This window comes from Chelonoidis abingdonii, chromosome 2, assembly GCF_003597395.2.
Source record: "Chelonoidis abingdonii isolate Lonesome George chromosome 2, CheloAbing_2.0, whole genome shotgun sequence".
Lineage (NCBI taxonomy): Eukaryota > Metazoa > Chordata > Testudines > Testudinidae > Chelonoidis > Chelonoidis abingdonii.
In genome coordinates, this window is record NC_133770.1 from 94,207,858 (window position 1) to 94,235,576 (window position 27,719).

At 40.3% G+C, this 27,719-nt stretch overlaps 1 protein-coding gene across 1 annotated transcript in view; it reads right to left on the minus strand.

The window, feature by feature from the left end:
- Positions 1-27,719, minus strand: part of LOC116823824 (protein C-mannosyl-transferase DPY19L1) — a 238,708-nt gene that overhangs the window by 11,754 nt on the left and 199,235 nt on the right. Inside the window, 6 exon segments of the mRNA XM_075062586.1 lie at positions 50-149; positions 1,986-2,160; positions 16,832-16,951; positions 19,815-19,839; positions 26,272-26,321; positions 27,098-27,169. Of these exon segments, the coding sequence (XP_074918687.1) occupies positions 50-149; positions 1,986-2,160; positions 16,832-16,951; positions 19,815-19,839; positions 26,272-26,321; positions 27,098-27,169 (542 nt within the window).

Below are 27,719 nucleotides of genomic sequence, written 5' to 3' on the forward strand. Positions count from 1 at the left end.
TCACAAGGCTAAAATAGCTAGAGGAATAAAACTGAACTTCGAAATTTACCTCAGCCCTGCATCTTCATAATGGGGATGATTTACAATAGGTCGAAGGGCAGACAACTTGACACTTGCCATTGTAGGCATCGCTCCTGCAAAAACAGTATCTGAAATATATAATGAAAGACTTATTTAAAGTAAGGATAATAAAAAAGGGGAGAAAAGATTTTCAGTTTCAGATAGTCAAACCAGCATAGCTCTAGGACAATACAACAGAATAAATGTAAGGAAGGAGAGAATGTTGCACTTAAAAAAAAAAAAAAAAAAAATCCTTAAATGTAATTGCTCTGAAAGCTTGGTTCAAATAACCTGTGACGAGATGCTCAAAAGACAAAGGCCAACGACTTTCAAAACTTACTATTTATTTGGGATGATAAGCACCCAAGTACATGAATGCTGTTGCACTTAAGAACACAAGCATTTTCAAAAAAAAAAATGTTCATCATATTTCAGGAGAAACTTTTGAGACAAATATTGAACTTTCCTTTGGGAATCTTTTTCTTCTGAATAGAATTATACTAAGATTTTAGCCAAAATGTGATTATCTTAAAGAAAAAAGGCATACAAGAAGGTTACTAACTTGTACTGTTACTGTTGTTCTTTGAGATGTTGGTACAGACATGCACCCAGTACACTAAGCCAGAGAACTTTGCCTTGCAGTACCCATAGACGCGACATACACATCGTCTAGCTCCTTAGTCCCTCCCCAGGCTATTTAAGAGCAGTGCGGCCCCAACATCCCTCTCAGTCCCTTCACACCAAACATCAAGAATTGAGACTTCTGTGTAGAGGGGCCAGAGGGTGTGTCATAAAATACATGTCTGCACCCACATCTCAAAGAACAGTAACAGTATATGTAAAATAACTGTCCTTTCTTTGAGTGGGTGTAGACATGTATTTCACTTAGGTGACTGACAAGCAGTATCAGGACATGTGGCTTACAGTCTATTCTGAGAGCAACTGCAAGACTGCCTTCCCCAAATTTGCATAATATGCGATGCTTTTTAAAGTTATGGATGGAAGACCAAATAGCAGCCCTCCAAAGGTCCAGTATTAAAATATCACTGAGAAATGCAACTGATATCACTTGGGACCTTGTTGAAGTAGTCATGATCACATGAAACACTGTCTTTTGGCATAGAAAAGACAAAAAACAAGTTGCTTGGGGCTCAAATGGAAAACCCATGACGGCAGCCAATATAGTGCTAAGGTCTCATTGACGAATCACTTCCTTTACCAATGGAAAGAGACAAGTGACCCCTTTCATGAATCTGGCTACAATGGCATTTGAAAGGACTTTCTACTACTAAGCTGAACCTGTTGAACAGCTGTGGAACAGTGCTCCTCCTGATCTAATCACACAGCATCCATGCAGTGAGGTACTGACTGATTGGAGCTGGGTATCAACAATAAAATCCCAGAAAGAGTGAGATACAGAAGCTTGAAGTAAACTATCACACTGATTGCTCCAACTCTAGCCATGCATGGTGAGAAGGAACTGATGGGGGTCAGGGGCACCACCTTTAAATAGCCTGAGAAGGAGCTAAGGGGACAGAGGACACAAGTGCAGCATCTACAGTTACCTCTAGGAAAAATTCTCTGGCTTTGGTGCACTGGGTACATGCACACCTGAGTGGAATACATGTCTGCCACTTGCAGAACAGAGGATTCTCACTCAAATCGAAGTGAAATACAAACAATGTATCCCAGCATTCCAAATATGTTAGTTAAAAATGTGTTGAATTTAATGTGTGTCAAAAACCATATCATGTGTAATAGCACAATAATATTTTGAAAAATGCAGTTAGCATTTAATCTTGATTCAATTCCAGCATCTAATAAGGTTTAACTGCTCCTGACTGACTGCATTTTGACAGATTGTTAAAAATTGCTTCAGTTACAGCTCAAATAAAGACATCATCACACACAACGAAATAGTTTACCTTGTCTTGTACTAGATTTTATCCATTCTAAAAGTTCTTCCTGTGGCAAATTGCTAAATTCTCCCATGATGTTCCACTGATTCTGAAGGTTTGCTGATCCCTCTATTGCCATTATTGCTAAAATAGCAAAGACCAATGTTTTGGGCTGAATTTTGCCAAAGAGCCATCCAAACAACTGAAATATAAAAGCCAGTTAATTCCCAGATACCTAGAGTATTACACAATATTCATGTCTTATGATTTTAATTTCTCCAGTAGAAACCTGTCACACACATTACAATCAATCAAAAGTTGTTCTTTTAGGGCCCAGCCCTGCTTCTATTGACATCCATAGAAATTCTGCCATTAACTTCAGTGAGAGTAGGATTAAGACCTTAAATATTCACTTAAGTTGACTCCACTGTAGTATGTTACTCCTACTTTTCTTATACTATAAAATAAGACAATATGCATTAATGCAACCTTAAATCTGCAGTGAAAATAAAGTCAGGGAATGCAGCAGTTAAGATTCATTCAGCAGTGTCAACTTCTAAATCTCACATATGTAGTATTTTATATTCTTGTCAAATGGACAGTTCTGTATACTTCTGGTCAGGTTAAATGTATTTCATAACAAGATAAAAAAAAAATGACATCTTGTAAGAACCTACAAGCAAATCAGAAAGGCAAAAGTTAACAGTAGAACTTTACTGTTACATCACATCTACTCTTTCCCTCTTCTACACTGAAAGAGATAGGCTTTGTTTGAATAACAGTGCAAGTGGTTTGAAGCAGACTTTGAAGTGCGCACCTCAGTAAAATGAGTACCATGGAGAGAAACTGTAATTCTGTTTCAACTGCTCTATTGTTTGGTTTGATCAAGGACAACCTATCCCAGCCACACTTGACTTAACCCCCCAAGTACCCACAAAACATATCCCTTAATTTTTATTGGAAATTCGTCAATAAAAAAAGCAAGGGTTTATACTTTATGCTTATGACACCTGGTTACACTGTTTAACTGCTTGGCACTAGCTAAAAGCATTCCCATTAATCAGAATTTATGTAACTACTGTACTATTAAAGCAGAAGGAATTACCAATCACTGTTAGGCTAAATAATTTAATTTCCAATTAAGACCTCCCAATAAGCCAGCAATATCAATTAAACATGTGCCACATGAGATAACAGTATTTTAATATTTATATAATACAGTGCTTCTGGCAGCTGAGAAGGAACATGGTCAAAGTACTATCTTCCTGCAGGGTACAACATATACTCCACTGTTTCTCCCAGAAGAGCTAGACACTAGTCTGGAGCATTCATTGTACAGAGTGTATCTAGCCCCAGTGTGGTTGCAGCACAGGAGTAGGAGGGCTGTCAACGCTTCTTGTCTCTTCTCTCCTCCTGAGTGCTTCTCTACAAATCTTGGCATTAAATCAGACCACTAGTTTACATAACCCAAAAGGAGCAACCTGCAGTCTGATGAATGAATGTAGCATAAGGAGCTTTTTCTGTGGGCTTGGGATGATTGTTTTAATATTAAAAACTTCTATTTGGAAGGATGAAAAAAAAAAAACTTTATAACCACATTTAGATGGTTATAACTTATGTGACTTTCTTAGGGAAATAACTGCCCTGAGGGGCTCATGTTTACAACAGAGAACAAAAGTAAATAGCCCAATTTGAATAAGTCAGAATACCACAAAACCATTTTATGGACATTTATAATCCTACCAGTCTCTAAAAATTAAAATGTCATTTTATATAAATATAATATGGTGTTGACCCATTAATTTGACTGCTGATCTGTTTTAACACTTGGCAGATATACTAACAACTATATGGCAATCTCAGTTTGAGTGAGAATGCGTTAGAACATTAAACTCCTTAGTCAGTTTGCTACTTTTCATGTGAAGAAAAGCCACAGTCCTATAATGGTTCTATAAAAACTTGATAAAATTAACAGTATTTTGTACATATCACAACCCAAAGTGATTGAACATGCATAAAATGCAACAAAAGCATCTCCTTTTATATGAGGTTGTGACTAGATTAGGATGATTATCATGTGGTACATGATTCATAAATATGCTCTGCCAAATAAATCTTTAAATGTTTGCAAAGAACATTTTCTTAATTTTCAAGTCCCTCAGAATGTTTTCTGCTAACTTTTAAAGTTCCACTTATGATGGAGTAATTCCTCCTAATTTAGAGAGCAAACACACACAAACAACATAAGCTTTAACATCAATGTGTTCCACACCGCAAGATGCTGCACTGAGCAAACTGTGCTCAGTTTGATAATGAAGGCTATAATCATCCATGTGATGGCCTGAAAGAAAAACAACCAGCTGCAGAACTAATCCCACTCCACAGATGCCCAGTCTCAGGCTGTGTATTCTCAGACAAAAAAGGTGTTTTTACTGCAAGGATGACTCCTCTGTGTTAGCTATCATGCTGTAAAACTGTTAGTGGCGACAAAGACTGTAGTTTTACCATGAGGCAACCTAGATGAGGTCAACCGTGGATGGGATTATACTGCAGACCTCGCCTAGCTATTTCACAGCAAAAACAACTGCCTTGTTTCTGCTTAGGAGTTTACAGCAAGATAATTATCATGCATTAGTTATCTCACCGTAAAACAAACAAACAAAAAAACAACAAAACACCTTTGAGGTTTTATCTTCACTGACAATCTCCTTCCTACTGGCTTGTCTTGGGGACTAGATCAAATGGTCCAGATCCCTTGCTGTTCTGACTTATCTTACAAAGATTTAGGAACATTTTCACCCTTCCCACTCTCATAACTGCTTAATCCTGACATCCATCCCACAGATATCAAATCCTCCCAGAACCTTATTCTAGACAAGTCTGGACAATCGGTTAGTCCTGACTCCCTCCTAATCCTGGTCAGCCCAAAAAGCAATTATTCCTTCTGGTCCTTTTTATATATATATACACACACACAGCCCAATTCTTGAGTCTGTCTGAGATATTCTTGGCTGAGAACCCAATAGGGCAGGCTGAAAGCCACTTTTACACTTCCTTGGTCCTGGAGGTAGTGTGAGGTCTTCTCATCCCCTTATGTAAACTAGGGCAACCGCATGTCTGCTCTAATCTATGCTGGATGCAAGAGCTCCTAGGGCCATTCCAGTCAGTGTAAGGCATGCTGACAGAAAAGATTATGGCTAACACCAGATTTAATGCCATCATTGTCCCCCACATGTATCAGATGTGCAGCCCCCTTTGTGCCACAGGAACAGGGCAAAGAAGCTAGGCCAGGAACAGAGAATCTGGCCCACATTTTCCAGGTGCCACCTACTTTCAAATTAGGTAATGTTCTAAGGATTAAATTATCAACGATTTTTCCTTCTCTTGATACATGAGAAAAATGCTCTAGGAAGAAGCTAGTCTCCGTGTCTCAGACTTAAGTACTAAGCCCCAGTACCCTATCCTGAATGTGTAAATACAATAAATGGAATAAGTAAGAACCCTGGATCTTAATTAATGAAAGGTTTTATACGTAGTATGCATAGAATGTTAACTTTTGCAGAATAACTATAAAAATGGAAGGTTTGTCATAATGCTTTCCCCCCACATGTTGCAACACTGGTTAAAAATTAAATTGATGAGTGGATAAAATTTTGATTATTTCAAATGCTCATTTACCCAGAACATTATAGAGAGTAGTATCTGGACCTCAAATTAGTATGTAAATAGCTAAATTATTCAATTAGTCAATCTGAAAACAACCAGAGAAGCAATATATGCAATCTGATGGGGTCAGATCAGGATCATAGTTCTTATGCTCAAAACTGGATAATGCAGATGAGTAATGTATAGTTAGAGCAAAATATATCACATTACGAAACAGTTAATGTATTAGTTTACGAATCTCAACTTCCACTGATTAAAAAAGAAAGGCCAGGACATAAAGCTACATATCATATGCAAGATTATGCATCTAGTGTTTTTGTTTATTTGAAAGATATTACACTTAATGACACATTCTTAGAATTCTCTGCACATTTCTAGTTTGGATGTTATCAGCAATATAAACATATTTCAGTTAAGCACTGAAAAGTAAGACTCAATTACCAAGTTTCATATCCTGTGATGATACACATTTTATGGAACAGAGGTCACTTTGCATTTATAGATAACATTCACTGAAACCAAACCTATACTCATGTTTAAAATTCAGGAATACTTGCTTGGTAATTAAATTGTAACATACTGCAATATTAGTTACCAGTTACAAATAGCAGTACCTAAGCTTTCAACTTTGGTATGCTCTGTTCACATCTAATTTAAATAAGAAAGACATGAGCATACTATATGATAGCAAGGCTCAGGAATGAACTCGAAAATATAGAAAATTGAAAGCCATGCACAAGTTTGTCAAAAATATCTGTTTTGCTATAGTTTAATTAAATTTGCAGCGCACAAATATTTAGCTAACTGCTGAAGGAAAAAGACTGATTTAAACTAGGGCTGTCAATCACAGTTAACTCATGCGATTAACTCAAAAAAATTAATCATGATTTAAAAAATTAATCACAATTAATCACAGTTAAACAATAGAATACCAGTTGAAATTTATTAAATATTTTCAGATATTTTTCTACATTTTCAAATATATTGATTTCTATTATAACACAGAATACAAAGTGAACTGTGCTCATTTTATATTACTATTATTATTACAAATATTTGCACTGTAAAAATGATAAACAAAAGAGACAGCATTTTTCAGTTCACCTCATACAAGTACTGTAGTGCAATCTCTATCATGAAAGTGCAACGTACAAATGTAGATTTTTTTTGTTACATAACTGCTCTCAAAACCAAAACTATGTAAAATTTTAGAGCCTACAAGTCCACTCAGTCCTACTTTTCAGCCAATTGCTAACACAGACAAGTTTATTTACATTTACAGGAGATGCTGCTGCCTGCTTCTTATTTACAATGTCACCTGAAAGTGAGAACAGGCATTCACATGGCACTTTTGTAGCCAGTGTTGCAAGGTATTTACAAGCCAGATATGATAAACATTTGTATGCCCTTTCAAGTTTCGGCCACCATTCCAGAGGATATGCTTTCATGCTGATGATGCTCATTAAAAAATAATGCATTAATTAAATTTGTGACTTAACTCCTTGGGGGAGAACTATACGTCTTCGGCATTCTGCCATATACTTCACGTAACAGCAGTCTCGGATGATGACCCAGCATGTTTGTTTTAAGAACAATTTCACCGCAGATTTGACAAAACGCAAAGAAGATGCCAATGTGAGATTTCTAAAAATAGCTACAGCACTCAACCCAATGTTTAAGAATCAGAAGTGCCTTCCAAAATCTGAGAGGGACAAGGTGTGGAGCATGCTTTCAGAAGTCTTAAACGAGCAACACTCAGATGCGGAAACTGCAGAACCTGAACTGCCAAAAAAGAAAATCAACCTTCTGCTGGTGGCATCTGACTCAGATGATGAAAATGAACATGAATTGGTATGGACTACTCTGGACTGTTATTGAGCAGAATGCATCATCAGCATGGATGCATGTCATATGGAATGGTGGTTGAAGATGAAGGGACATATGAATCTTTAGTGCATCTGGCATGGAAATATCTTGCATTGCTGGCTACAACAGTGCCATCAAATGCCTGTTCTTGCTTTCAGGCGACATCATAACCAAAAGAGGGCAGCATTATCTCCTGCAAATTGTAACCAAGTCTGTTTGTCTTAGCAATTGGCTGAAGTAGGACTGAGTGGACTTGTAGGCTCTAAAGTTTTACAGTTTTATTTTTCAGTGCAGTTCTTGTTTGTACATAATTCTACATTTGTAAGTTCAACTTTCATGATAAAGAGATTGCACTACAGTACTTGTATGAGGTGAACTGAAAAATATTTGTTTTTACAGTGAAAATATTTGTAATAAAAAATATAAAGTGAACTATACTCTCTGTATTGTGTTGTAATTGAAATCAATATTTGAAAATGTAGAAAACACCATTTATTTAAATATTTTTGGATAATTCATTATTGTTTAACGCGATTCATTTTTTTATTTCCGTGATTGTGATTAATTTTTTAATTGCTTGACAGCCCTAATTTAAACAGATCTGTTCATAATTTCTTAAAGTTATGGAATAGTAAGTTCAAACAACTATTCTTGTGAATCTGCCAAAGAAAAACAGCACTCTTCGTATGGAGTGTGGACTTAAGAAAAAGGAAGTCCTAACTGACTGGACACTGTTTACGTGTAAAATGAATTACTACATTCCAAAAAAACAATATGTATCTTATTTTTATGGCTTTAATAGCTATTTTCCGGCCCAACTGCAGTTTCTCTTGGTCTCCTTTATGTATTTGAACTCTTTCTTCTTATGCTACTTTTTTTTTTTTTAAGAGGTTGTTCATAATTTTATCAAATGTCTGAACTGTACACAAGGAAAGAAAAGGGCAGAATGTAATATATTAGGCACTTGCAGAGTTAAAAAAAATTAGAAAAAAATCTCGTGTCATGAATTTTGTCTCCATTTTTAAGTTTTTGGGAAAGCAGGGGAAGATGATTCTACAGAAATGTTTTTGTACTCTTACGAATAAATAACCACTTGGTCTTTTCTCCATCCATGAGATTGTTAAAATAAAGAAAAAGAAAAGAAAAACTTAAAAAGTTGACAGGGTTGAATTGCTGGCTTCATTCATTTTTCTCCAACAGATCCCAGATGGTCACGATGGGCAGCTTCTTGGTGGTTCTCACCAGTGAAGGAAACAGTAATTGACTACATCAGTAAACTGATGACACATCTCAACAGGCACATGTTATCTAGTGCAAACAATGCTAGCTCCCAGCTGTCTCAGTGTTCAAAGGAAGTTGGAAATGGATGAAAGTCACTGGCACAAACTAAATCACAGAAAGCTGTTGATATTAATGATAAGATACTATTAAACTCATCCCCCCAATATTCAAAAAGTGAAGGCATGGAGGTGTTCCTGCTGGACTCATTGCTCCTGAATATCCAAATGGCATCAGAAACAACTGACAAGGAGATCTTTGTTCTGGTAAAGTAACATAACCCACAATGATCCAGACTGAATTACTGCCATTCCTTCTCTCTAATACTGAAGGCAATTATATGAAAACTTCAGCTAGCTCACCTACTAAATCAAAAGGCTAAAGAGTCTACATATCACCAGTACTTTACACCCTAAATAGCTCCTCATTCAACTCTTGATCCATTTCAAAGTTCTGTTTTTTCTCTCTCTGAAACCATTTTTCTCTTCATGCCCTACCAGAGCAGTTATGAATGACGAGAGGTTCACAGCAGACTAGCCCCTTAACTCTGAGTTAAGGTGTAGTAGAAGGTCCTAAACTGTGGCACACATTTCCTATGCTCTAATAGCAGAGTACTAGTCTTGTCAAGATTTGAGCAAGATACAAAGATCCATCTGCTTACACAGGCTTTCCAATCAACAATAACAAAGCAGCAGAAGAGCCCAACAACATTCTCCTGGGTAACAGAAATCAATACCTAAAATAAGCGAAGAATGAAGAAGAATTTAGGCCTATTTTGTACAGAATTCACTATGAATTAATGTTTTAACCACCACCTACATATCACAATGACAGGCAAATTAGAAGCAGGAAGAGAGAGAGAAAAAAGACTAAACATTTATTTTATTGCTTTCCTGGTTCAAAGGGCAACTTTTATGTCAAATTACAATACACTGACATTTTTATGGCTAATTTACAGACCCCTGAAGAGACAGTTTTAGAATGTCTATTTTGAGACTCTTAATGGAAGTTTTGTTAATATACTATTACTCACAAACAAAAAACCCCGCACCTTAAAAACATTACGTTGCCAGTGCACTTTACAGATGGAGAACAGAGGCACAGAGTGATTAAGATCAAAACTTTGCACTCATTTTAGGTGCCCAATTTGAGCCTAGGACCTAATTTTTCAGGGTACTTAACATGATATAGCACTTTCTATGTACATATCACAGCTCCCACTGACTTCAGTTCCAGCTGAAAGTGTGCAGCACTTAATCAACTCAGACCCCAGGATATCAAGACAGGCACCCAGAAAATAAGGAAGACACAATTAGTGACCACCTATGAAAAATATAATTTATGTGACTTGTCCAGTATCACATGGGAACTCTGTGGCAGAGGCAAGAAAAGAAGCCAATTCTCCAGGGCTCCGTGAAACTGGTTTAATCACAAGATCATCTTTTATCTTCCTGCAATCTCTTGACTCATTTACTACACACCTTCCAACTTTGGCAACAAACAAGGCAAGGGTCTTACAGACAACCATCTCCTTTTCTACACAACCCCCACAGCAGGTCTATCCTGTTTACTGAACAAGGCAATGGAATGCAGGAAGGGAAAGAACACAAGAAGTGGTCACATGATAAGTAACAGTTACTAACCTATTCCCTAACTGTTGTTCTTTGAGAAGTGTGGTACATGCCCATTCCACTTCAGCTGCATGCATGCCCAGTGCACAGCTGTTGGAGATTTTTCCTTCAGTGGTACCTGTTGGGGTGGCGCACAAGTCCTCTGCTACTCTCATGCTGCTGCATGATGGTATAAAGTGTGGAGCTGCTCCAATCTCTCCCCAAGTCCTTCTTGTCTGTTACAGCTATCCTCCTATTCCATTTTGTCTCTTACAGCTGTCCCCAAACTCCATTTTGTTTTTGTTCTCCTGTGGCCTCCCCTCCCTGGCTGTTAAGTTTTAGAGGGCGCCACTGCCCTCTCAAAATGGAGGCGCCCTTAAATTGTTTACAGAGCCATTGCCCTTTTCAAAGGGATGGCCAATTTGCCTTAAGTGGGGACCCACTGCCCTGCTTCAAAGGGTTAGTCCTGTTATCACCTTGTAACCTTGGGCTCGGTGTAGGGTGGACAGTGTCCAGTTGCAAGGCCTATTGCTGTTTTTAAGTCCTGCGGCATGAGTCATAGGCTCATGCTGCTTACTGAGTCACCTATTGCACAGGACTACTGCCTAGACATTCTCTGTGCTCACCTGCCTTTTTTTTCTTTTTTCTTTTTCTCTGTCCCTGCCTCTGAGCCAATCCAAAAGTACTGGTGGGAAACTGCCTAAGTTTGCCTTAAAACCAGACATTTTCTGATCAGACCTCAGAAAGTTCCTGCATTGCTGCCTGCGTCTGATCAGCCAGGGTCTTGGGGGTCCTTTCTCCGCTCTCGTTTATTTTTGAGCGTACCCCCGTTTTTTTGACCCCCCCCCCACGAAGAACGAATTGCTGCCTGAGAGATCTCCTGATTATTGAGACTGTACCCAGCCTTGATGATTTTGCTGCTTTTACCTCTGCTGCTTCCTTTGGGCTGGTAGAATCCCTTCTGTGAAATTCTGTGTAATTCTCTATACTTTATTTTATTATCTTAGCTGCTCTCTCTCTTTCCCCAGCACCAGACTTAACCAGCACCCAGCATAGCTGTGGTTAAGTTAGGTTTAGAGAATTGTTTGTATTGTGTTCTGTAAGTTAGGTTTAAGAAATTGTTGCATTGTGTTCTGTTACTTGCTAATTTGTGTAGTCTTGGTTAAGTTAGGTCATAGATAAGATTTGCTGTGTTCTGTATAGTGTGGTTAAGTCTGTCTTCCTGCTGCCCCCCCCCCGAGCTCTCCAGTCACCCCATACCCCTCAGTCTCTCTGCTGTTTAAACCTGCAGCCTGCCTGCTCTCTGTCTCCTGAAGCGCTCACTCTCTCTCTCTCCTTTTTAATCCCTTCCTCCACATCTCCTATTACCCCCAAACCTCAATTGTATTTACTGAAGTCTAGCATAAAACCCCATTGGTTATCCTTTTTCTCTCTAACACACCTCACATTTTACATTTATACCACTGTGACACATTTTTTACCTAGAGTTGGTTACTTACCACATTTTCCATAACTGTTAGTTGGCTATATGCTGCTGTGACACACTTTTATATAGAAATTGTTAGCTACTTTACATTTATACTTCAGTGTTAATTGGTTACCAACTGTATTGTACCCCACTGTATTGTACCCCACTATTGAAACCCCCCCCCCCCCCCTAACTTTGCTAAAACCCCCCATGTCTACTAAAAATACTACTATGAATTTCAACCTGCTTTTTTTTTTGGGGGCCCTATAAAGGGGGGCGCGAAAATAAAAAAACCCCCCCCCCCCCCCCCGACCCCTTTTTTTTTTAAATTTTTTTTTCCCCCCCCCAAAATTGTCTACCTTAACAAACCCCATACCCCTCACTATTGAATTTTCCCTGTTTTTTGCATTTTCTTAATAAAGTTTATTTTGCACCCCACCTGTGTGGTAATTGCTCTCCAAGATCCCATATACCTGCTGGCAGGGACACTTCTTACCGGACAGACTCCAATACAGAAGGGCTGGTGGTAGAATGGACACATGCAACACATCTCAAAGAACAACCGTTAGGGAACAGGTTAGTAACTGTTTCTTCTTTGAATGACTGCACATGTGTATTCCACTTCTGGTGACTCACAAGCAGTTCAGTCTTTATTCAGGTAGACTTCGATCCTACCCTCAGATCGAAGGACCACATGTTCAAACTTGGCATCATCTCTAGATGCTGAGACACTGCACTCTCCAAAGCAGTCATCTGCTCAGGCAGGACCACTGACTCTGGCATCGCCCTGTTGAAATTAGATGGCATCTTTCTGTGCCTCTTTCTCAGTACTGGGGAAGGAGTATGGACCCAAGAATTAGCAAGACCACAAGAAGCACTTCTGATGGATGCAGATGTTTGGTACCCACTATGAGTGAAACAGCTCCAAGGATAAGTGTAGGGCTGCCTCCATCAGCAGAAACTGAAGCTTGGCCTCTGTCCTTCTTGGATCAAAATCCTTGCAAGGTAGGCACCAAAACATGGACCTGAGTCTCCCCAAGACACTTCAGGCAAGTGGAGTGTGGGTCACTCACTAGAACTGGTTTCTTGCAGGAATGGCAGGGCTTAAAACCCAGTGACTGAGTCATGCCCTGGCAGAGGCTGCAATACCTAGGAATGGGTACATCTATAACTACCTATCTAACACTATAAACTACTAAACCAAGGAAAAGACTTGTGATAGTAAGACCACACTCTCCAACCACCATCACAGATGTAAGAAGGAACTGATGGGTGTAATAAGAGGAGGCCCTGAGACATGAACATTGGTATCAGAGGCCTGGTATGAGGCCTAAGGCCTGAACTAAAGTAATGGTCATGATTTTGCTAACATAAAGCAAAGTGGAGCTGTGAGCCAGAGGCAGGCCCTGCTCACAGAAGCTGGCAAGGAAAGGGCTGATGCTGCAAGAAGATATGTACCTAAAAGGTACTGAACACTAGAGATCAGAACATTTTCACATACTTGCACATTCCACACAGATAACAAGGAACAGGCTGACCCATCCCAATAACAGGGCCAAAAGGTAATATGATGGATAGAGTTGTTTTGTTCAAACCAACATGTACAAGTGAGAGGCGGCACCTTACTACATAGAGGGGTTGTACCCGCTATGGTAGAGGGGTTGCACCTCAATACGTCAGGAGTGATGTGTAACTTGTTTGTACCTGTGTATAAGAATGCATCCCTGGGGCGATGTCTTTGTCCGGCCTAGGGGGCAGTGGAAAGTCCCGCCACTGACTGAGCCTAGTCCATTGACCATGGGCACATATTAGTAGTATGCCTTTTACTAGAGTAACAATCTAGGGGAACTATCATTGTGTCCAATACGGCAATAAACCTGGCCGACGTGCCTTCGTACCTTACTGGACTCTGTGGTCATTGAGGGTTCTCTTCGGGTCTGCTGTGTCAGCTATCTGAGCAGAGCTGAGGCAGCACACAGAGGGAACACACGCACGCAGCCGAGTGATACCAACAAGGAGGGAGCAGAGCATCACACTGGTAGCCTCTGACAACACACATCTGACAACAATGGGATTGGGGATGGCTCTGTCCTTTATACCATTGCACAGCAGCATGAGGGAACAGAAGCTACCTGTGCTGCCCTGATGGGCATTGCTGAGGGGAAAAAAAAATCTCTGACAACTGCACTGGAAATGCACACACCTGAAATGGAATGGACATGTGCAATCACTGAAAAAAGAAAAGACTATCATAATTCATGGGCACAATGGGGCTGAATTAAAATTATAAGCAACTTTAATACTGGCACTTCCTAATTGAGTGATTGACTTTGAAACCTGAATAACATTCTAATCGTTTTTTACTGTTTAATTGCCTAGGTTTCCTAAAAAAACAAATGGAAAAAAATATTCCAAACGTGATACCATATACTGACACCCATGTGATTCATCAGTAGGGCTGGAACACGTAGATCCACTACACAGACTTCTGGCACTTACTCTAAGACAGAAACTGATCAAAATAATTAGGTTGTGAATCACTACATTCACCAGCACTAGAGCGGGAGGAAACACACACGTTGCCAGTATCTTTCACATATATTTGCTTACAGCAGTGGAATGGTGAGATTCAGGAAACATGGGTTCCATTCCAGGCTCTGGAAGTGAGTGTGCTTTAACAGGCACAGACCTGTTTCCCTCAAGCTTGAGGCCTTCCCTGCCCTATCTGCTCCCACTTTTCCCACACCATCTCCTTGCTCTAGTCCTATTCTCTTTGTCTATCCTAGTCCCTGCCTCCACTACTCAGAGTTCACATCCAAGTCCAAGTTTTCTTCACCCAGCAAATCCCAGTTCTCCCCCTGCACCTCAACACTCTTTCAGATCCATCTTCTCTGCCCATTACCCCCCCCATCCCAGGTTTAGTCCCAGTCTCTCCCTTCCAACTCCCAGTCACAGTTGCTCTTCCTCCACCACCCTTAGTCCCACATTCTTATTCCTTTCCACCCCCCAGTCTAGCTTTTGTCCCTTCTGCATTTGAATCAGACCAGCTTCCTTCTCCACACTGCCTGAGTGCCCACAGGGGGGTCACTGATAGGACAGGGGGCACAGACACTCCATTCGTAGTTCCAGTGCCCAGCCCAGAGCACTAGGAGCAGACATTACTGGGAAAGTCTGGCTTTGACCTTGCTGCCATGCGCTGAAGTATATTCTGTCACTCTGTGGGGCTGGCGTATGTGCAATCCTGTTACATACAGAAGCTGTGAGGAGCTGGGGCATGTCTAGCTGTTCTGTGGAAATGCAACACGTGCAGTTCAGTCACACACAGGAGTTGTGAGGGAGGAAGCAGGCACTCTGGTCAGCACAAGAAACTGAGAGAGACATATGCTCAGTGAAGATGAAATCTTTGGAGATTTACTGCTAAAATCTAAGTCGTCTCTATGTGTGAACTGTGATTTCTCAAAGGCAAACATAGTAGTAGTCAAATTTGGGCAGATTTTCACAGGGATGGTGTCACAGGGTAGCTGGTCTCTGTGAATAGACTGAGCCCAGCTCCTCTGTACTGGAACAAGTGAGCATAATCCGGCTAATTACAGAACCTGGGCTACAGTTGGGCCTATAAAGGGCTGCTAGTAGACAGCTGAGGAGGAAGGACTGAGACAAGCTGAGCTATGATTAGCGGAGGCCACACTAGAGTGAAGCTAACTCCTGTGGTGGGTCCCCAGAGTAAGGGACCAGGGGCCCAAGGAAGCAACCCAATGGCTGCAGCAACAAGAGGAGTTAGAGGAGGCAAGGAAGTTGCCAGGAACTAGAGAGCCAAAGACCATGGGAGGGGTGGCCCTGAAGTCTGGGGGCCAGGTATTGATTTAAGACTGCCTTCTGTTTGTTTACCTTTGTTATAAAAGCATAAATCTCCTTAACTGAGACTAGGTGTGGCAATGCATGCTTGGAGATGGGGTGCAGTGGCAGCCCCTCAGTGACAGATGGCAAAAGGCTACCCCTCCACCCCTGCCCCAAAATGGACATGTTTCAATACCCTGCTTCAATGCATGGAGGTGCTACAGCTTGCCAGGATTTTTGAACATGGATTTTTTTCTTGGAAACCACTGAACTGTTTTGGTGGAAATTTTTCAAAAACTCAGCCTGAGATAGACACTTGGCCATGGAAAATTTCATCTTAACAGTTAAAATTTAACAAAGTTATAAACAAATGAAAAGAGGGTATATACTGGAAATTGCCATGTCCCGCATATAAAAACAGTGTAGTTGCATATTATAGTACTGTGTGTACTGTACATGACAACAATCAGGCAGAAGTGCATTTAACAGATATTTAGCTGTGGTTCTAAAGACAAACTGTATTCTGGGTGTGAGGATCACCCTTCAAAAATGTAGAATACTTGTCTGAATAGCCAGTTCCAACAAATATTCCACATCTGAAGAAATCTGGTCTGCTCTGCCACTATAGGTGATTTAAAACTAGAAGAATCTTATCTTCATTTTGCATCCCAGTTCAGCTTCAAAGCAAGAATATGCTTTCAACACTCAAGCCTATCTAAAACTAAACTTCCACTGAGAATAGATATGTATGCAATGAATCTAACAGCGAAAAATGGTGATTATACACCAACATTAATTTTTGATAAAATTAGAGTGATACAAAACCAGCAATAGCAATGAAATGTACAATTAAAAGCAAAATGTAACACGGGCTGTCCTATAACTAAGCTCAGTACAAAGCACAATAAGACAGACTTATGCTGTAGTTACACTATTCCAAGTGTTTTAGTTGTAATACTGTAAGTGGAATGCTGATTTTTTAAAGTGAACCTGCGTTTTCATGTTAACTAATAAATATTATAGTTAAAAGATTCAGCAGTTATGAACAATAATAGAGCAGTTTATATAATTTTGGATAAGAGTTCACAGAACAATGTGTTATGGTAACATTAAGGTTGAGAGAATTGCAGGGTTAAAGAACATCTTACCTGTTTTGAACAAAGCAAGGAAGCCATAACGCATAAGTGAGGTGTCAGAAACAGTTTCAGTCTCATAATTAAAATACCAAGTACAGTATATGCCAATAGCTGCAATGCATGGTATACCAGCTGCCAAACAAAAAAAACAACCACATACACAAAAGCATAAGCTAACATTTTGATACATTTTCATTTGATATTCAAAATACATTTTGAAAAATGTAAAACTTATTTAAGAGATTCTTTTAATGTATTGCAAAGTAAAATAATCTTCCAAATTTAAGCAGTGGATAAATAGGTGTTTTTTTACTCGTCCTCCCTGAGGATTCAGAGGTTTTTTGTTTTTTTTAAGTATGCTTACATGTGGATAGAGAAAGGAAGGAGGAAAATAAGGTGACCAGATAGCAAGTTTGAAAAATCAGGACAAGTGGTGGGGGTAATAGGTGCCTATATAAGAAAAATCCCCCAAAATCGGGACTGTCCCTATAAAACCAGGACATCTGATCACCCGAGGAAAAGCAGCATAGAAGGACTAGCTGGAGAAATGGCTGGATATACAGGAGGGCAAACTGCAAGGCAGGCAGGCAACGATAGATGCACTGTTCGCTGCGTGGCCATCTCCTACCTCACAGGCAGGAAGAGGCTTAGTTATTTAACATATAGTAACTCCTTGCTTAACATTGTAGTTATGTTCCTGAAAAATGTGACTAAGTGAAATGATGGCAAGCTAATCCAATTTCCCCATAAAAGAATTAATGTAAATAGAGGGGGATTAGATTCCAAGGAAATTTTTTTTCACCAGATAAAAAGATTATTTTGATGATTGTGAAGCTTGGTTGAAGTGGTGAAGTCAGAGGTTGGGATATTTCCCAGGGAATGCCTTACTGCTAAATGATGAACTAGCTTTTGGCTGAGCCCTCAAGGGTTAACCCATTGTTGTTAATGTAGCCTCACACGCTACAAAGCAGCAGGAATGAAGGGAGGGGAGACAACATGGCAGACAGAGACAGAGGCCCTGTGAGAGAGGGAGAGAAGCGCATTGCTTCTTGAAGTACGCTGACACCACTCTAAGTACACTACCTTGTTAAGTAGATCAACAAGTTGAGACAGCAGCTGCTCCCAGGAAGCTCCCTCCTCCTGAGCCCTGTTGTGTGGTTCCCCTCCCCTCCCTACTTATGGAAATAGTGTAAGTGGGGAGCAGAGGAGAGGGGGAAACCCTGACATTAGCTCGCCCCCCTCTCTCCTGCACAGCAAGCAGGAGGTTCTGGAGAGCAGCTCCAAGGCAGGGGGCAGGGGCAGCACATGGCAGTGGGGGGAGGGACAGCTGAACTGCAGACAACTGATAGCCTGCTGGCCAGCTGCCGCAGAGGGAACTTAGGGGAGCAGGGAGCTGATGGGGGGCTGCCAGTCCACCTTGGTTCCAAGCCACCCCTCCCCCCCCCCCACCAGCTAGCAGCAATGGGCTGCTCTTCCTGCAAGCAATGGACAAAGCAGGTGGCTGCCAAATGACTTTATAACGGAGCATTGCACAACTTTAAACAAGCATGTTCTCTAATTGATCAGCAAAGTAAAAACGAAACAATGTTAACTGGGAGGACTTTAAGTGAGGAGTTACTGTATCTAAAATACTGAGTGATCCAGAGATGAAAGGTGTGACAAATACAGTTGTCACCATTACTAAATTGTGCATCCAGTGACAAGGCCAGTTATTTGTAACATAGTGCTCTGATACTCTTAAAATCAAATATCAGAGGGGTAGCTGTGTTAGTCTAGATCTGTAAAAGCAGCACAGAGTCCTGTGTCACCTTATAGACTAACAGATGTATTGGAGCATGAGCTTTCGTGGGTGAATACCCACTTCGTCGGATGCACTGATCTTAAAATCAAATATCAGTAAGTTCAACTCAGAGTATCAATGCCAGACTCTTACCTCTTGACACACATAACCTCAGACACACATTACCTGAGGAGAACTTGTGATAAAAATGCAGCCACTCCAATCAATATCTCTACCTGTTTGAATCACTTTAATATTTTTGGATGAATTAAGATGGTTCTAAAGGGCAAAACAGCACGATGCCTCAAAATAAATCAGGAAAATAAATAATTGGGTGCCAAGCAGCTCATTAGGAAGCTTTTTTTTCTTTGAGCATCGAAGGAGATTCCTTCCTCCAAATTGGAGGCAACTATCTACGGGGTGTAGGCTTATTGGAAGCTATTTTCTATATCCTAACCCCTAGATTCTAATTGGTTTTCTAACTGTAGTAAATATGGAAGGATTTTGCACTTCAGTCTAGGCTTCTTCAGTGCAAACTTAATTTCCTCAGTGAATGCTTAATTTCTAGTGATCTGACCCCTCATTTTACCCTAGTCTTTCAATTGGCCTCCCGGATTAAAGAATTTGAATTTAGGGATTTGAATGCTAAAATGGGATTTAAGCTTGTCTACCTAAACTTTGATGGCTCCACCCATCATCAAGCAGATGTCATATTAAGTCGGGCTGACTTTTTGAACTTAAACTGGAAAAAAAACCTCAAAGAAAAGTCATCATTCAAGAACAACAAAAATCAACCAAATACCAAAAAAAAGACAATTACTTATGTAAATAAAATGTTAGGAATAACTGACAAAGAACAGAAAGTAAAGTATTAGGCTTAACTACCACACACAAATCCTACAAACAAAACAAGACTACAGAGGTAGTCTTCAAACATGTCAAGAAAAAAATGAAAGTTGGAATTCAGGATATTCTATTTATTAATTAAAACAAAGTGTAAGACTTTTCCCCATTACAAACAGGATGTCTTTTGTATGCATTATTTTAAAGAAGTTATTCTGGTGACACTAACCAAGGAGTAGGGAATTAGACAAAAAACCTAAACTTTTGAGAAACATAATACAAAGAGAATTCTCATTTAAATTATATTTAAAATGTACCAGTACTTATTCAAATTAAGGAGTCACATATGAACTCATAAAGATGAAGTCTTACCTCACCATGGTTAAAATGATCCTCTCTGGATAAAAAAGAAAAACCACACAAATACATTATTTCTTCACAGCACAGAATCATTAATATGTTCTACAGAACGCTCCTTGTTACATTTATGAAATGATCTGATAAATATATATCACTTATATAGCCCTTTTCAGCCACAGATTTCAAAGCTCTTTACAGGTTGGATAAATATTTTTGTCTCATATTTATGTTTTGGCTTATCTCCAAGGTTGAAAAAGCTCTTTAATACTTTAATTACTTCTACACACAATTTTTACAGCACATTAGCTATTTGGACACAGAGCTAGAAACTCCCTAACAAAAGGTAAGTACACAGAATATGTCCTACAATGTATTGTTAAAACAAGTCAACCATTTACTTAGTTATGACATGTATGGTTTCTGGCTCCTTAAGAGGAAACCGTGTAAACAAAACATTGTTTTTACAGCAACTTATGAAGCTTATTGAGACCTTAAAAGAGATACTTCCAGAGAACCTTAGCTTTGCTATTGAATTATTGTAAATCTGTTTCCATAAACTGATGCATGTATGCCTAATGTTCTTGCAGGATACTTGTGAGAAAAAAAGAGCAAACAAACAGAAAGTATGGTAATTTAACTTATCAATAAGCACAAATTCAAATATTATTTTGTGAATGCTATACAGTGAAGAAAAAAACAGTTCAATTTAGTGAATAGCAAACAGCTCTCCAAAACCAGGTCAATACACTCTTTTGGATCTAAAGCATCTGGCATATATCAATTCAAATGAAAAGAAAGAATTCTAACATTTGTTTGGTAGCAAAAAAGAAGGCTACTTACTGGAAACCAGAGTTCTTTGAGATGGCTCTGCATAGTCACACTTACTGGTATTATGCCACCTAGTGGTAAAACGTTCTCCAAGCAGTGTCCCTTAGACTCTAGAGCAGGGGTTGGCAATCTTTCAGAAGTCATGTGCCGAGTCTTCATTTATTCACTCTAATTTAAGGTTTCATGTGCCAGTAATACATTTTAAAATTTTTAGTAGGTCTCTTTCTACAAGTCTATAATATATAACTAAACTATTGTTGTACGTAAAGTAAATAAGGTTTTTAAAATGTTTAAGAAGCTTCATTTAAAATCAAATTAAAATGCAGAGCCCCCAAACTGGTGGCCAGGACCCGGGCAGTATGAGTGCCACTGAAAATCAGCTCGTGTGCCACTTTCGGCATGTGTGCCACAGGTTGCCTACCCCTGCTCTAGAGTGCTCTCTCAACAACTACAAAACCTTCTGCTGAACTGCTCAGTGTTTCTGAACACATTCTGAAAGCAAGGCCATAAAATGGGGAGCTGCACTCTCTACCACCTCAGTTCCTTCCATCACCAACCACGAGACAAAAAGAGGGCTCTGGTACAGAGCCACCTTGAAGAACACCAGTTACAAGTGGTTCTGAATATTTCCACTTATGGGATATTATCATAAGCAGTGCTGAAAATAACCCAGAGGAGGGAACAGAGTTCTAATTGAATACAGACTGAAGCAAAGCTCTACTAAATCTAGCATCAGGCCTACAGGCCATATTTAGAGTATAATGCTTATTAAATGTGTACAGAACTCCAGGCTGCAGCCCTGCAAATTTCAATACCAGTAACTTGTTTAAGGCAAGCAAGAGAAGCTGCCACAGGTCTAATGGAATATGATTGTAAGTACAAGAATTTCTGCTACCACATAACATCCAACAATACATTGTTTAATCCATCTACATGTATTCTGGAAAGACACCATACAAGCCATGTGATTCTTAGTGTAAAATATGTATAATATAATCTAAGTATTTTCATGCAAGGGCCCTTCATGCATCAAAAGTATATAAAGGTGATTCACCCTCATTAGTATGTGGCTCTGGAAAAAATACCAGCAAAAATACCACTTGTGGAAAAATCCTGGGACTCAGGCCTAAGAATCACCTTATCTTTATGAAAAGATGTGAATGGTGGAATGTAAAAGATGAGCCATCAAGGTATTTATTCACTCACCCTTCTGGCTGATGTTATGGCAATAATAAATGATGTCTTAAGAGATAAATAATATAACAAACACTCAGCTAAGGGTTCAAAACATGACTTCATAAGCGTAGCCAAAACCAAACTGAGTTAACAAAGAAGAAAAGTAGGGCTTGGCAAACTGGGCCCACGGGGCTCAGGCTTCCCCTCGCTGGTTGCAGCGGGACTTCACTTGGCCGCAGCGTGGATTCCTCCTCTCCAGCCTCTCCCGAGTGCTGAGCCGGCAGGTTTCTCCCCTATCCCGCCCTCCTGGCCCCTTTCCTCCGCCCACTTACTCAGTTGGCCAGCTGAAAGCTCCAGTTCCACTGGTCCCCCATTCCCCAGCAGTCCGGAGTGGCGCAATCCATCACTGGTGGTGTGGCAGCCTGGCCCACCACCACCTGAAGCGGAGCAGAGTCCCTCCAATCCTTCTTGAGCCGCTCAGTCTCAAGCAGGGGCAGGGCCTGGGGCCAGGACAGAAACTCTCCACGTGACATGACATGTGAGTGAGAAGGGGGAGCCCGCGGGGCCAGACAGGGGGAGAAGGGGGAGCCGGGCAAGGCTGGGAACAGAGAGGGGAGGGGATACCTGGAGAGGCTAGGAGGAAAGTGGGGGAGCAGAGCCGAGCTCAGCGGGGAGAGCCATGCAGGACTTCAGGAAGCGGGTGGGGAGGATGGGCTGGGCATTGAAGTCTTAAAGTGAGGGAGGGAGGAGAGACAGGCGTGGAAGGGAAGGATGGAAACAGTGAAGTTTCCTTGCTTTATTCTCTTCGTGTTGTTACTTGTATGTGTTTAGGAAGGATGAACTTATTAAAGTTCTTTCTTATTAAACTGCATGTCCCAAGCACCTCTTTACTTTTCAGGATTAGAGAGACATGCTATTTTAGGGAGAATTAAAAAGCCATTTGGGAGGTGATGGCCCAGAGCGGTGGCAGCCGAGGGCCTGGATGAGGGCTGGATTCAGCCATTGGTATCAGCTATTTCTTTTTTGTCATTCAAACAGATTTTGGGTCTTGACATCCCAGACATCATGTAAAATGCTTTCCTGTGGCCTTTTGACATGTGCACAGAGGTATCTCGCTGCCAAGTCCCTATCCTGGGAGGGAAGGGGGAAGGCTGCAGGGTCATGTCCTACCTCTGTGCAGCCAGTGGCCTATGCTTACCACTGCAACAATGCTGGAGCCTCCACATTTATTTATTGACAAAAAAATTGTAGAATTTTTAAATATTGTGCACAGCATTTTTTATTTTTTTGGTGCTGAATTCCCTGAGGAATATGATGTGCTGGGCAGTTGTGGTGGGCGGGCTGTGAGAGGGGCAATGGGCAGTGGAGTAGGGGTCTGTGGGTGGGAGGGCACTGGGCATAGGGATCTGTGGTGGAGATCTCTGGGTGAGGGACCACTGGGCATGGGTGTTGCTGGACATAAGGGGCGGAGGGTAGTGGGAAGCGGGGCAGTGTGGCGGGACAGGCTGGCAGCGCAGGGCTGGGGGCACAGGCGAGAGGGAAGTACCAGGGTTGGGGTGAAGGCGGCACTGTACAAACATTAGGTGCAAAGGGGGCACAATGCAGAGGTTACTGGCAAAGGGGGCGCAGGATGGGGATGTTGGGGTTGGGGAGCCCATGAGCCATGCCCATGGGGGCCGGGGCTCCAAAACACAAGTTCATCCAGGGTGCCATTTTCCCTAATGCCAGCTCTGAGGGGAATACACATTAGACAAAACCTACATAAATTTCTTAACTGTGTTATACATGAAAAACAATCTACCATCAACTAAAAAATGGTAACCAGAGATAGCTACCAATGAACGTTCAAAGATAAGTTAGATAACCCCCTTCAGATTTTAAGTGCATTAAATATTCTAAAATACAAGATATAAAAGCTGAGACAGGACAATCAGATTTTTCCTTCATCCAAGCCACAAACCTGGTCTATTTCAAATGGTAGCACCTTCTGGTACACAGTTTTCTAGAGTTAAGAAATTTGACTGCTCAAGAGTAGATAGAGTCTAAGTCCAGTGGTCCATCCAAGCCATCAGATAAAGAGACTGTGGATCCAAACTGAGAATCTGAGACAGCAGATCTGGAGACAAAGGAAGATGTATGAAGGCCTCACCAGACAACTGAAGATTAGTAAACCACCACTGATGCAGACAAACTGGAGCAATGAGAATTATCTTTGCCCTATCCCAAAATATCTTCCTCACTACCTTCTGGATCAAAGGAAAGGTGGAAAGCATACAGAAAATTCCCCAGTGCAAAAGGAAGCATCTGATATGGATTCACTATTCTTGCCTGCTCTGGAGCAGAAGAGTCAACACTTTTTGTTGAACTTAATGACAAATGAGTCCACATCTGGGTGATCCCAATTGGAAAATATGTCCTAAATCAACTGATCCTTCAGTGGCCTTCATGAATTTTAGAACTGTTTCTGCTGAGATGGTCTGCAATTATATTATTCTCTCCTGCCAAATGCAGAGTCACAAAATAAACATTGTGAAGAATGGAACCGTTCCATAATGTGATTGTCACTGTACAAATGAGAGCAGACTAAGCACCTCCGTTTGTTGACATAATACATATCAGATGTATTATCTGTTACTTGTTGCACAATCCTCCCATGAAAGTGAGGGAGGAACGATCTGTGGGCCAGATTGATGTGTTCCAACTCCAAAACAAGGTGCAAGCTTCTCTTTTGAGAAATCCAGTGACCCTGAATTGTAAGATGACTCAGATGCACTCACTAACCATTGTTTGACAGATTCAAAATTACCTTCACCAGTAGACTAGATGCTCTTTTGTATATACAAAAGCTTACAAATAGAGAAGCATTACATTAGGAATTCATGTACATTTATATTGACCCACTATGCACAAATGTACAGACAATGGGCACACAATCTACTTCAACTGGTGCACAACCTTCAGTGTGAGACTGATCTGGTCTGCAAATTTCAACTGAAAACAAAGGAAGTTATTACAATCACTTGTGAGACACTTTGACAATTAAGAATATGTAATGAGCATAGGGTGGTTACATTAAATTCCAAAATATGGCCCATTCTGGAAAATTGTCACACGACTACTCTCCATCAACATGAAGAACAACTGAAAAATTCCTATGGTGGTCCCCAGTAAGGCCATGGAGCCCAGGACTGCCAGCCTCCCCAGCAACAGATTCAAACCTAGCCTTGCATCCATGACAGAATGCACTGGAGACAGAGGGAGGCCAGAAACAAGTGGAGAGAAAGATCTTCGTGGAAACCCTGTAGAAGTCTGAGAAGGAGCTATAAATTGTCAGTCTTTCTCCTGACAGTCTCCTCTGCTCTTCTCCTTTAGTCAGGTCAAGAAGATGCAAACCTCAGAACTGACAATGCCTGTCTGTTCTCAAGACCCTCTGTTTTTTCACTCAGATCTGAGGAAAAATCATAAGCTGTACAATACAGATCAGCTACCACCAACACAGTAAAACGGACCTGAAACTGGGACTACAGCCAGACCCAAAGACTTAAATGGGACCGATCTGACACAATCCTCAAATCCATCCTTTTGGATCCTGAAGCCGAGACCGGAACAGACTGATTTTGGAACTAGAGAGACTCTGTTGGAATCAGATGGATCTGATAATGAGGCACATGATCTGGCACTGCTAACAGGGTCTGTCTTATCCACAGACCTCTTCCTCTTTAGAACCAAGACAGCCAGAACTGATAGCATGAACCTTGATTCCGACATAGGGCCTGACGGATGGAGCAGTGGGAACCAAAGCCAGATGCAACACTAGTTCTGACTTCCTGAAACCCTTCAACTGCTTTGATGGAAATCATAGGAGATAAAACTGGCCTCTTGGACCCTGGATTCAACAACTGTCCAGATCCACAGGGCTTAGCCTAAAGAAGAAGCACCTGGAATCTATTCTGCCTCTTCTGGTAAGCTCAGAGTGTAAAAAAGTCAGGCAGATGCAACACCCAGGAGAATGGCTCTCTCCCAGGTACTTCAGGCACCTAAAGTCTAATGCTGGGAAAACAGCAGGGCATGAAACACACCGCTTCATTCTCAGTTTTATCCTCTTCAGTTCCACCATAACCTGGAATTAAGATACTAACAAATCAACTACTTACCTATACAAATCACTAAACAACTAACAAACACTCATGGAGTGCCAGATCCGAAGGGACTGGAATCATTCATTTCCATCCAGGCACATGGTTGTAAGGAACTGAAGTGGTAGAGGATGCTGCGCATCCTTATATGGCCTTGCCCTCAGAACATTCAGAGATATGGGAGGAGAGGTAGGAGGGACACTAACGGACACTATTGGGAGAAGGTTCAATTTTTAGGCACCACTAGGCAGCACAGTACCTATAAGAGGGAATATGGAGAGCCACTTAAAGATCATCATTAAGTTTAACATCTTAAAGGCAATACTTACCGTTCACAGAGGTCTTTCTGAGATAAAACCCACACAATATATTTAATTGCCTGTTAACAGAAAGAACGTTAACAAAATATGACAAATTAGCATCTTTCTAAAGCATTTCTGAACATTTTAAAATTCTAAAATTAAATTAAGAGGGCTCGAGATGGTACGATTAAAACATTAGTAAAGGCAGTTTTCATTCAATATGATTTAGATACACATGCCAACTAATAATTCTTATTAGACAAGCAGCCTGCATCTAGTCTATCTGTTCTTGAGTAAATTAAACTGCAATGTTTTACACATAATGCAATATATAATAACAAAAAACTATTAGTTATACAGTCTGTCAATCAGGTACAGAATAAGTGCAAAATAGAAATACAGTACATTTTTAATAAAATTTCATTTTTAAATTGTTTAGAATAAAAATATTCAAGTTGAACAGGACAATTAGGAATAACTCTCGCACCACCCAATTATAAAGGTCCCACAAGGCCCCAAAATAAAAGGGGTACATAAGGGAGGGCAAATTAGTCCTAAATGTATATTATGTGTTAAAAATTAGCCACTAATTTTTAAATGGGTGTTTTTACAGGCATGATTTTTATAAGGCAAAATGGAAGTTTTGGCATTCATTTTAGGTGGTGCAGGATCAGGTCAGTGAACCATATCATACAGAAGACAGTACAGCATTTATTCCAAAAAAAAACACAAAAAATCTGGCTATCATTTCTACTCTAATTTACCTAGCTCTTCCTCATTTGAATGAATTTACTGCTCTCCTCAGTACTCCACCAAAAGAGGAACTAGTTAACTCACTAAATGAATCACTTACCTTCATGGTGATTACCCCAAAAACCACAAGAACAACGGGAAGTAGTAATGTCTTTGTGTATCTTATTGGAGTCTGAAATGCAAAGACAATTTTATTTCCTTCAAATTTAGTTTTAATTTACTACCATTCTCACTCTGAAAGCTAACATGCTTTATATCTGAAATATTTTTCTTCTGGGTAGATTTAAATTTCAACATATAGCAAAATCAAGGTGAGCTGAAAGGAGATTCAAGACATCAAGCCCCATCCAGCTACCTAATTAGTACTCATAACACTGATACAGCATTTATAAATTAGTCCCCCTATGTTTAAGTAAGGCTAGACATTAACATTACATAAGTTCTTTTCAATTTCTACTTTATTAATTGCCTTTAGCATCTTTTTGGAGGCTTCAATCTTATCTCTAGCTTATTTTCTTTAGTTATCAGTCATAAGGCTGGAACTAAATTGCAGATCATCTCAAACACTTGCCAATTCATTTTTTAACATTCATAAATTTATGACTGCACCAAGACAAGTTTAATGGCCCTAAAAGCATTTTTACTCATCCAGCCAAAGTGATTCTCTGCGCAGACAAACCACAAGACATTGGACCTCAAGATATGGTTCTCACCTATTTTTT